The sequence below is a fragment of the Anomaloglossus baeobatrachus genome, chromosome 2, assembly GCF_048569485.1.
Source record: "Anomaloglossus baeobatrachus isolate aAnoBae1 chromosome 2, aAnoBae1.hap1, whole genome shotgun sequence".
Classification (NCBI taxonomy): domain Eukaryota; kingdom Metazoa; phylum Chordata; class Amphibia; order Anura; family Aromobatidae; genus Anomaloglossus; species Anomaloglossus baeobatrachus.
This window is the reverse complement of record NC_134354.1, coordinates 112,327,095-112,339,555: the sequence shown is the minus strand read 5'-3', so window position 1 is coordinate 112,339,555 and position 12,461 is coordinate 112,327,095. Positions and strand designations below refer to the sequence as shown.

The 12,461-nt window shown below is 44.0% G+C and overlaps 1 protein-coding gene across 1 annotated transcript in view; it reads right to left on the bottom strand.

The window, feature by feature from the left end:
• Positions 1 to 6,068, bottom strand: part of LOC142284519 (myeloperoxidase-like) — a 65,178-nt gene extending 59,110 nt beyond the window's left edge. The window contains exons 1-2 of the mRNA XM_075333201.1: positions 6,002 to 6,068; positions 5,840 to 5,916 (exon numbers count right to left, since the gene is read on the bottom strand). Coding sequence (XP_075189316.1) covers positions 5,840 to 5,916; positions 6,002 to 6,039 — 115 coding nt within the window. The 5' untranslated portion in view covers positions 6,040 to 6,068. The remainder of the gene's footprint in view (positions 1 to 5,839; positions 5,917 to 6,001) is intronic.
• Positions 6,069 to 12,461: the final 6,393 nt, after the last annotated feature.

Here is a 12,461-nt window from a genome sequence, read left to right as displayed (position 1 = left end):
CGTCGGTAAAGCAGTTCATTAGTGGAGTCCATAGGGATAGAGCAGCTGTTATAGACTCTCCAGATGAGGAGGTAAGGCGTTGTGATCTTAAACAAGACCTTACAGTGGACTAGGTCAAGAATGACCAGTTTGTGCTCTTATTTTATTCCTGATTTTTCACTGAGTATTTCTTTCTTTTTCTTTTTTAAATCTTCCATACTGTCCCAGACATATGAGGCTTTCTATTTAGTGCTAGTTTTTATGGCATTTAACAAGGGGGCATGGCTCACAGGATAATAATGCAGAGAATAAAGACACGCCCCAGAGAATCCTTGGAGCTACACCGCCTTGGCTAAGGGGGCATGGCTCACAGGATTCTCTGGGGACGTGTCTTTGCGCTGCTCTCGGTTATTATCCTGTGAGCACCACCCCCTTGGTAATGTCCATAAAAATTTGCATACTTTGTGTTCTCGATAAAAAAGGCTCATATCTCTGGAACTTTATAGTGGGTTTATGAGAAAAATAAAGAGGAATACTCAGGGGATCACCGGGAATAAAATAGAACCAGACACTAGCCCCATATGATTCTGTCTTTACAGAGAACCTGATAAGAGATTCATGCTGCCTGAACCATTGTGTGATTGCCGGCTTGTATGTTTTACTCTGAAATGATGCGGTGATATATACTTTGAAAAGCTTAGACTGCGCTACTATGCATCTTGAATAACCAGTCAGAGGCAGGATCCTAGCGACGTCTCCCCACCCTGCTCCCCTAAACTGTCAGGCCTTTCCCTGCATACTCACATAGGCACAGACCTGTCAATCTTAAGTAGCCCCCGGACTAATCATTGAAAGTGTATAGTCCCCATTCAACTATTAAAAACATATTTACCCTGAAACATCTCAGCATTTTAGAGTAAAAGATATATGAGTGCAAACATGCAGCCAGCGTCTAATTCATGCTGCCTGGGGTTCGGGCAGCATGGATCAGTTAGGGTCTTTTTTTAGAAATACAACCCGCTATATGCAGCCACTGGTGACTAGTTGAAGGAGATTGGTCTTCCTAAGCATCTAGATTTATATATTTAGAATTGGACTCCAACAATTTTTCATCTACAGAGTGGCCACAGATATTATCTTCATAGTGAATGTATCAATATCAATATACAGGGTGGTCCAAAAGTAGGTGGACAGTATGTGTAATAGGCTTATGATTAGGGATGATCAAATACCTCAAATATTCGGCAACGCCCATATTCGCCAAATAGGTCGCCACTGTTCGACTATTTGCGAATATTCGATGCGCAATGTAAGTCTATGGGAAACAAATAGCAACTATTCGGGCTTCCCATAGACTTACATTGCACATCGAATATTCGCATAGCAGCGACCTATTCGTCGGATCTTCGCGAAGCTGAATATTGCCGAATATTTGTGATATTCGATCATCCCTAGTTATGATTTATCAAACATGGTGTAAAGTGAAACTGACTCAGTTGCCCTTTGCAACCAATCAGATTCCACTTTTCATTCTTCACAGGCTTTGGAAAATGATAGGTGAAATCTGAATGGTTGCTAAAGGGAAAGTCAGTTTCATTTTACACCATGTTTGATAAATCATAACCCTATTACACATACTGTCCACCGACTTTTGGACCACCCTGTATATACTTACCAATTGTTGCGAAATTGCATTCCCAGCGCTATTTTGATCTTCTTCTGCACCAAGTGGCTGTGGTTCTGTCTAAGTAGCTCATACCGCTTCTTCTATGTGACCTGGAGGTCTATTTCTCAATGTAGATCTACAACACACTCAATGTGAGTCTGAGAGATTTGCATTGAGCATGTGACTTTCGGTTCACACCGACGACGGTGCTGTGCACAGGCTGATCAGACCTGTGGTTACAAGGTGCAGAACTGGACCAGAACAGAGCCAGGAACAGAAGAAAGCAGCTAATACTTACATCTATTGCCAAGGGGCTAAATGATAAAACGAAATCCCCAGAGTGCTACTTTAAGTGCTATATACTGTATGGTACTTAGCTCCCAGTTAATACGAATACCTCCCAAATACATTCCTGGGCCACTTGCTGCCCAGACCAATATGATATAATATCCAGCACTGTACATTTACAGACTTACAAATTTAAGACCAATCAAAGCCCTGCCAATATTTGGATAGCTGGTCTACATAAGCCTTTTAGGTCAGACATGAAGATTTACATAATACAAAAAGTTTACTTTTTTGGACTTAAAATCCTTGTGAGAAGGAGGTAAAGAGAAAGAGAATCACAGCCTGACATTACATCACATGCACTATAGGGAAGGGGCAAATTAATGTATTTTTGTTCCAAATGCGATCCAACAAAAGATTGGATCGCACTCGGACCAATGTTAGTCTATAAGGCTGTGCACATTTCAGATTTTTCCTGACCGGCTGCATGGCAAATCCAATATTCACACTCAGCCATGCAAGGTAATGATTTCCACAGACTGACACAATGGAGAAGATAAAGGGGTTTTTTTTTCCTCTATTTTCACCACATCCGAGAAATTGGATCACACTATGATTATACTGTTCAAAACAGTCAACAGTGTGGTTAGCATAATTGATTTATAGATGATAAAACATACTGTCATCTGCACCTGCCCTTAAGGCCGCTTTACACGCTACGACATCGCTAAAGCGATCTCGTTGGGGGCACGGAATTGGTGACGCACATCCGGTCGCTTTAGCTATGTTGTTGCATGTGACACCTATGAGCGATTTTGCATCGTCGCAAAAACGTGCAAAATTGCTCATCGGTGACATGGGGGTCCATTCTCAATTATTGTTTCTGCTGCAGTAACGATGTAGTTCGTCGTTCCTGCGGCAGCACACATTGTGTGACACCGCAGGAACGAGGAACCTCTCCTTACCTGCGTCCCGCCCGCAATGAGGAAGGAAGGAGGTGGGCGGGATGTTCGTCCCGCTCATCTCCGCCCCTCCGCTTCTATTGGGCGGCTGCTTAGTGACGTCGCTGTGACGCCGAACGAACCGCCCCCCTTAGAAAGGAGGCGGTTCGCCGGTCATAGCGACGTCGCTAGGCAGGTAAGTACATGTGACGGGTCTGGGCGATGTTGTGCGGCACGGGCAGCGATTTGTCCGTGTCACACAACCGATGGGGGTGGGTACCCACACTAGCGATATCGGTAACGATATCGCAGTGTATAAAGCGTCGTTTACTCAGATGAATCACTTATAACTAAGAAAATGGAGAAGCATGAATATCGACTATTCTGTCCGGTGGAGCAGTAATACAGTGATTACCAGTAAAAATAATTCAATATTTTGTATCATTAAAGGAGTTGGCAGTAGATTATTAAACAGTTAATTTTTGTATCCAGAAACAACAGAATTCCCTATATATGGCCTGCTCCTAATAATGGAAGCCCGTGCCATTCAGATAAACAGGCTGAACCACAGTTCACATGGCATGCCTAGAAGTGGCACGTGTTTTTATTAAAAAAATATATATATGTATTAAAAAAAAGGGAATTTCCAGAATTAAGAAGCAATGACTTGCTTTTCATATGTTATTTTATAATTGAATTAAGTTAAAAAAATAATGTCTGGGAGGAGCCATTAAAAGAGACGCCAACAATGCTGGAAAAAGAAGGCAGTAAAAAGCATTGAACAAGCAACTATAAATCAGGTGGCATTTGCTAAAGCGCCTTCCTCCTGAAATATTCAACAGGTTCACCCCCCTCTCCGCCCCCACCCCCCCAAAAAAAAGACGCCATGTGCACATACTCATAAAGAGGTTTTCCCAAGAACAAAGTTCTATGTGTGCACACTGCAGATTTGTTTCTCCAGCGAAAAACGCTCCCCTGGTTGAAAACGCACCCAAAAAATGCATGTGTGTTTACCGCGTTTTGGTGCGTTTTTGCCTGTGTTCTTGTCCCTGCGTTTTTTTAACATTATCAATGGCAAAACACATGGAAAAAAGCAGGGACCTGCAGGAAAGAAGTGATATGCTGCTTCTTTTTGCTGCAGAAAAACTGCAGCAAACCTGTAAGGAAAAAAGAAGCAACGTGCGCACAGCATTTCGGATTTTTCATAGACTTTGCTGGGGAAGGACGGCATGAAGCTTATGAACGCAAACTGCAACAATTCAACACCCAAAACTGGAGCAAATCTGCAGCAAAAACGCACCGTGCGCACGGGCCCTAAAGTTTATTTTAATCAATAAATTTTGAAATATTATATTCCACAATTGGATGTGTTTAAAGAAATGTTCCTGTGCTGAGATAATCTTATATAATGTGTCCCTGCTATGTACTGGGTAATGGCTGTGTCTGACCGTACAGAGACATGGTCTGATCATACCACATCTCCTGGGCAGGGAGGAGGCAAAGGAGTATAAAGACATTACAGCATGGGATTGTTACTGATTCTTTTTGTGAGGTAAAACATTTCCCTGTCTGTTTTAAAAAAATGTTTCATCTCAAAGAAAGACATTTTTGCAATCCTGTGTTGTAATGTCTGCATACTTTTTTACTTCCACCCCTTACAAGCTGCACCCCTTTGCAAAGGTTCAAAGGTCTGAAATTGTATGGCAGGTTCTAAAAAAAAATCAAAACATTAAATTTAAGCCCTTCCATATGAAGTACAGGTATATACGCTGAGCCTGCATCTTTCCCGGCAGATGATGGCTGTTAAATGCTGCTGATTCAGCCATCATCTGCTTCTAACAGCTGCAGGTGGAAGAAATCTCCACTCTCTTCTGTTAACATGTTAAATGCTGCTGTCAATCTCTCACAGTGGCATTTAACACACAATGGTGGAGAGATCAATTAACGAGACTACCGGCATACCCGTGATGTGATTATGGGGTTCGGATGCGTTGCCATGACAGCCAAGGGTCTGCAGAAGACCCTTGTGCTTGTCATGAGAATTTTGCGACAAAAGCCAGCATTTAGCTGACGTTCAAGGGAGACTGTGATTTTCACTCTACATAGCAGTGCTAAGTATAGTACAGGCCCTAAGGGGACTATCAAATACAGTAGAAAGTAAAAAAAAAAAGTTTTAAAAAATATGAAAGAAATAAAAAAATACAAAAGTTAAAATCAACTCCCTTTTGTCCCATGAACAATAAACAATTAAAAAATAAATAAATACATACACATATTTGGTATTGCTGTATTCGTAAAAGTACAATCTATTAAAATATAAAATAAATTACCGTAATCCGATCGGTAAACAATGTAATGAGGAAAAACTGGAAACACCAGAATTACGATTTTTTTTTGGCCTCCACAATTTATTGCAATAAAATGCAATAAGAGGTGAATAAAACATCATATCTACCCCAAAATTGTATCAGTAAAAATGTAATCTCAGGAAGCAAAAGTAAGCCCTCCTAGACCTCCAGATCCCAAAATTTAAAGTGTAACGGTTCTCGAAAAATGGTGACACAAGCAAAAAAGTTTCACTGTCAATTTACATGGAATTTGTTTTTTTGGGAAATTTAGACTTCAAACTTGATTTCTGCAGAAAGACATACATATACATATACGTATACATACACGCTGGCCTATACTTTACTGATGATGTCAGGGGAATATGCTCTCCTTGGTTAAATCAGTGAAATGACAAACTATAGGACCCTTTAAAATTATATTAAGCCCTATTAGAATGATTACGGGCATTATTTTATATATATATATATATATATATATATATATATATATATATATATATATATATATATATATATATATATCTAATATGATGAGTAATAAATAGCATTAAATATCACTTAAAGAGCAAAATATATCAAACTTAAGAGTGAATAAAAAAGTTATACTTAGGATTTACCATAGGAAGAGGATGAGCTTGTATGTATCAGTCCCCAGGCCAGCAATAGCCACACACCGGTGTACAGAGAAGCCATGCTATGGACGGAGGAAAAAAGAAAGAAGGAAGATGCTGGATTAATATGGAAAAGAACATAGATAAGAGACCCTGAGCATCACTCACATGTCTGGTCCTCTGTACTGGTCAGCCAGTGTCTTCATGTAAATTTATAATGTTGTAATGGGGGCACCCTTGAGTGGAGATTGGAGAACACCCGGGGGAGGCTTTGCTCTACAGAACGCCCACACATTTAGGAATCATGACTGTTGAGACACAGCGGTTGTGACACAGGAAATATCTGGTCTTTTGCTTAACGAGGTTTTCCTTATGGCAAAATAAAGGTAAAGATTAGTGATGAGCGAGTACCAAAAAGCTCGGGTGCTCGAGGCTCGGGCCGAGCATCCCAAGATACTCGTGTACTCGGCCCGAGCACCGAGCCCAATGTTATCCTATGGGAGACCCGAGTATTTTTGTGAAATCACCCCCGGCAGCATGTAGAAACCAGAAAACTGTAAATTAAAAAAAAAAACGTGCGTGTGTGTGTAAGCGTGCATATATATATACACGCGGAGTGGAGTGCAGGAGGGGCCGTAGCCGAGCGGGGAAGTGTCGGGCTAAAGGCACGGTCACGCTGTGCGGGCTGGCCAATCACTGCAATTCCACAACAGGGCTGTGACATTGCAGTGGTCTGCCAGCCAATCCCTGCATAAGGGATGGCTGTAAAAAGAGCGCCAACATGAAGACCACGAGTACAGCACGAGTATCACGAGATTACTCGGTCCCCGCCGAGTAGCCCGAGTACATTGATACTCGTGCGAGTACCGAGTAGTAACAAGCATACTCGCTCATCACTAGTAAAGATGTTTAGAGACAGACGTTTGAAGTCAAATTTGATGATTAAACAAATTTTACATTGTGAATATTTTAGTCTGCTCTGAAAACTTATACTGTAATATCGCTAATAGAATGCATTGTTCTGAGTGGGGTGGCAGTCTTGCCTAAAGGCCGCTACGAAATCGCTAAAGCGATCTTGTTGGGGTCACAGAATTTGTGACGCACATCCGGCTGCTTTACCGATGTCGTTGGGTGTGACACCTATGAGCGATTTTGAAACGTCGCAAAAACGTTCAAAATCGCTCATCGGTGACATCCCCCCCAATCTCGATTATCGTTGCTAATGCCGTGACGATGTACTTTGTCGTTTCTGCAGCAGCACACATCGCTATGTGTGACACAGCAGGAACGAGGAACCTCACCTTACCTGCGTCCCGTCCGCAATGAGGAAGGAAGGAGGTGGGCGGGATGTTACGTCCCGCTCATCTCCACCCCCCCGCTTAGTGACGTCGATGTGACGCTGAACGGACCGCCCCCTTAGAAAGGCAGGTAAGTAGTGTGACGGGTCCGTGCGATTTTGTGTGCCACGGGCAACAATTTGCCCATGTCGCACAAACGATGGGGGCGGGTACGCATGCTAGCGATATTGGTAACGATATCGCGTCGTGAAAAGTGGCCTTTACTCAGCATTTCCCCATCTATATATATAATTGCCTTATTCTGTCTGTCTGTCTGTCTGTCTTGCTCCAAAATTGTGTCGTTACAGTGACAGTGTCGTTACAGTGACAACCGTCGGATTGGCCGCTGGCCTCGCCCTGGCCCCGCCCCCCCAGACGGATTGGCCGCTCGCCTCGGCCTGGCCCCGCCCCCGCATGGATTGGTTGCTTGCCCCGGCCCTCCGCACGCATCGCCCGCTTGGCCACGACCCTTCCCCCGAATTCAAACGAAGCCCCGACTCCCAGGTGACTGCTGCAGTGCACTCCCAGGAGTCCACACCGGCAACCCAGCCCAGACATAACCTTGCGATGCTGGGATCATGACGGAGCCGGTGTACGTTGGTAACCATGATACATCGGGTAACTATAGGAAGCGCTTCCCTTAGTTACCCGATGTGTATCATGGTTACCAGCGTACACCGGCTCCCGGAACACATGTGCAGGGAGCCGGCATACATCTAGATATTTTTTAGATTCTTGAGATGAATAAAGGTAAATCCCCATGTTCTTATCTCATTTTGGGTGGTCTCCTGGATTGTGTCTCCTGTGGATTAGGGATTGGTCTCCAGCACTGCTCCTGCAGTTCATTTTGCACTTCTTTTCTATTTTGTCCTCCGATATTTGTACCCGCTGGTGCTGCAGCTCAGGGCTGTGACAAGGACAAGCCAGTTACGGACCCGGCACACGTTGGCACGCTCGGCCCCGCCCCCAGTGCCCCACTTGGCCCCGCCCCCGACACACGTTGGCACGCTCGTCCCTGCCCCTGGCGGCCCGCTTGGCCCCGCTTCCGGCACATGTTGGCCCGCTCGGTCCAGGCACACGTTGGCCCGCTCAGTCCCGCCCCCAGCACACGTTGGCCCACTCGGCCCTGCCCCCAGCGGCCTGCTCGGCCCCGCCCCCAGCACACGTTGTCTCGCTCGGCCCCGCCCCCGGCACACGTTGGCTCGCTCGACCCCGCCCCGGCACACGTTAGCCCGCTCAGCTTCGCCCCCGACACACGTTGGGCACCTATACACCTCCCCCCCAGGACTACTCCTCCCATTATACTCCTCTTTTCCCATGACTACTACTCCTATTATAGTCCTCCTATTATACTCCTCTCTGAGTATAATAGGAGGACTATTATAGCATGGGGGATGGAGCACGATGGGGGGTACGCAGTAAGGGGGATGGAGCAGGATGGGGGGTTTGCAGCTTGGGGGATGGAGCACAATGGGGAGTGTGCAGCATGGGGGATGGAGCATGATAGGGGGTGCACAGCATGGGGGATAGAGCACGATGGGGGGTGCGCAGCATGGGGGATGGAACACGATAGGGGTGCACAGCATGGGGGATGGAGCATGATGGGGGTTGCGCAGCATGGGGGATGGAGCACGATAGGGGGTGCGCAGAATGGGGGATGGAGCATGATGGGGGGTGCGCAGCATGGGGGATGGAGCACGATGGGGGTGCGCAGCATGGGGGATGGAGCATGATGGGGGGTGCGCAGCATGGGGGATGGAGCACGATGGGGGGTGCGCAGCATGGGGGATGGAGCACGATGGGGGGTGCGCAGCATGGGGGATGGAGCACGATGGGGGGGTGCGCAGCATGGGGGATGGAGCACGATGGGGGGAGCGCAGCATGGGGGATGGAGCACGATGGGGGGCACACCTCCCCCCAAAACACACACACACCGCCACACGCGCACCGCACAACACACCACACACACACTGGGAACCACAAACACCGCCCTACACAGACACCCACACACACAGACAACGCCGCACACACACAACACCCAACACACAAACACCGCGGCATACACAAATATATGCACATATCGCGCAACACACACACTGCACAAAACATACCTTCCCCCAAAACACACACACACTCCACACCCACACAAACCGCGCAACATACACAGCACCACACACACAGAACGCTGCAGACACACAACGCTCCACATTCAACGCAACACACACAACGCAACACACAAACAACACCGCTCTCACACCCCCCCCACACCCAGACAACACCCAGAACATGTACAGCGCCCTACAAAAACACTTGGCAACTATACTCAACAACATCTATATATATAACAAAAATCATACATTAACTACACAATAAATTCTAGAATACCCGATGCGTTAGAATCGGGCCACCTTCTAGTCTCATATAATTTGCTTCATCCATCTAGGTTTCGTCGCTGCAGATTTTGCTGGGTAGATTACTTATGCTCTTCTTCGGGATAATCTTACCTTTCAGAGCAGCGCCTCTTATAGCACCTCTTATAGAAGCGGGTCTAGATTTTCCAGCACCCGGGGCAAGAATGCAGTTTGGCGCCCGCCATCTCATCATCTGCATGCCATTTTAGTAGTTGTCACATGACCACTCATTCATTTGCGATTTGCAGACTTACAGTCATGTACCAACAAGCAGCTTTGCCTAATTCTGTCAGTGATCAGAGGAAAACTACAGCCCCTGCTGTTCTTAGAGGCAGGAAGAGTAGCTAGATGTCACTTGACCATAAGTATAAAAATCGCACGAGTGAAGTGGCCATGTAACCAGCAAGTAGAGTTATATCCTTACAGTGAGTATATTACGCGCTGTTAGAATTAGGCATACTACAGTGCTTAATATTATAATTAATTGGCTTGTCCAGGTTTGGAATGAAAGTCTGCAGTCACACAAGGTGAGTGCAGAATTCTGAAATCTCACAGCCCGTGCATTGTACACTTTTCGGGTACTCCCATGCCATCCCCTATACACCATTTAGCAAGCGGTGGACACCACATTACAGCGTTGCATCTCTTCACACTTCTCCTGGAGGAAATCGGTAGTAATGAAGGTCCTTTGTTCATGGATTGAAAATACCCCTATGAAAAGCTAGAATTTAAAGTGCATGAAATAATTATTTGAGCCCTTGCTGATTTTGTAAGTTTGACCACTGACAAAGACATGAACAGTCTATAATTTTAAGGGTAGGTTAATTTTAACATAAGTGATAGAATATCCAAAATAAAATCCAGAAAATTACATTGCATAAATTATATAAATTTATTTGCATTTTGCAGAGAGAAATAAGTATTTGATCCCATACCAACCATTAAAGCTAGGGCCCCACTTTGCATTCTCCTATTTGCAGTTCTAAACACACATTTTGGGCTTAATTGATTTGACCAAAGTTGCCTTTTTCAGAACTTTAGCGCTGAAAACGCATGCATATTTTGATGCGTTTTTAGCGCTTTTTATCTGCTCTTCCACCTGCGTTTTGATAGATGCGTTTTGAACATCATGACACTGCTAAATAAAGTTTAAATAGTCAAACTCAATGAAAAAATTGGAAAAAAAGAAACATATATATATATATATATATATATATATATATATTTTTGAGAAAAATAATGAAAATAGATTAATTTAATGAAATTATAGAGGTAATATAATATTTAATGGAAAAATAGCAATAATTTATTAAAATTATTATTTTTAATTGTCGGACTATGTGTGTGTGTAAAGGGACATATGAAATCATTATTTTGATGTTCAAAACGCATGTTTTCTGCACTGGAAAAGCAGATAAAACGCAGGAATTTGCTGGAATCTTGGTTTTTGCCATTTCTCATAGACTTCAATGTTAGCAAAATGCACCCAAAATGGCAAAAACAATTGACATGTTGCTTCTTTGAACGCATGGTTTTTGCCACAAAATATGCAAATTAAACGCAGCGTTTTAAAACGCAAAGTGGGGTCTAGAAATCCCCATTTTCCATAGACTTTGCTGGGAAATCAAAACGCATGCCTTTTGGCATGAAAAAGGTGCTTCTCAAAACGGACCTAAAAAGCACCCAAAACGCAGGTGGAAGCGCAAAGTGGGGCCCTAGCCTAAGGGGTACTTTGCACGCTGCGACATCGCAAGCCGATGCTGCGATGTCGAGCGCGATAGTGATATAGAAGGGTTAATAGTTTCTATATTTCTTCATTAAAGATATTTTATTGTTATTAGTAAGTATATCTGGTGGTAGTTCATAGTCATTATGGAGCCTTCGGAATAAGAGACAGGCTCAATGATTATTTTTGTCTCTAAATGTTCTTCTTATCTTCTTCTTATCTCATATGCATGACTCTACATTTTTGTTTTGCTAAAACTTAAAGGTCATATGAGCAACTTGTAAAGTCCAGCTTAGAAGCCTTATTTGCAATATCACATTGATCTGTAAATGGTATAAATAAAGTGTACTTTGGTTAAATAAACAGAAAATTGATCATGCCCACATGGATGCTGGTCTTTTTCTCCGAGCGCTCGATCTTGATTAGGTCTGAAGAGGCCTAATTGAGAAGACCTCACTGGTGATCCCGTAAGCTGACTTGTGACAAAACAGAACAGCTACAACAGTTTTTGGCGCCCAACGTGGGGCCGTGGCCAACCAGCCTATTCGGAAGAAGTTTTGGGGACTCTGGAGACAGTGAAATTTCAGCTGCAGCAAGGTGAGAAGCTTTATTCTTACACTTTATTTCACTCTCTCTGATTTCCGGAATATTCTGGGTAAGGCTGTACACACGGTTCAAGAACTCTGGCATCACCAGTGAGTATTGTTTTTTCATGCATGTCTGAATGAGAGTTGAAATATAGAGTAATAAGATAATCTGTTGTCCGTCCATTAACTGATTGCATAGATTGCATAGCACGGAATTTGGGACAGTCTCTGTATAATTACATTTGCTGTGTTGCTGTGTTTTGTGTTTTGCTTTGGTCATCTTTGCATCTTTGATGGGCAATACACTGGTCTAGGGATATGTGTTCATAAGTGGTTTCATATTAATGCCTAGATAAAGTAGGCAGGCAATAGGTTGTTGTATATTGATGAGAAGTTTCTGAATAACAAAGTGATGAGAAATTGAGATAAGAGACTTGGTGAAATAATATGTATGTATAAGTTTAATGGTTATAGGTCATACTGTGGACTGTGAAAAGATGTTCCGGTTGTGAAATGTCACAGGGCATAGCCATATAGAGTATTTGAGTGGATACCTGACATATGTAT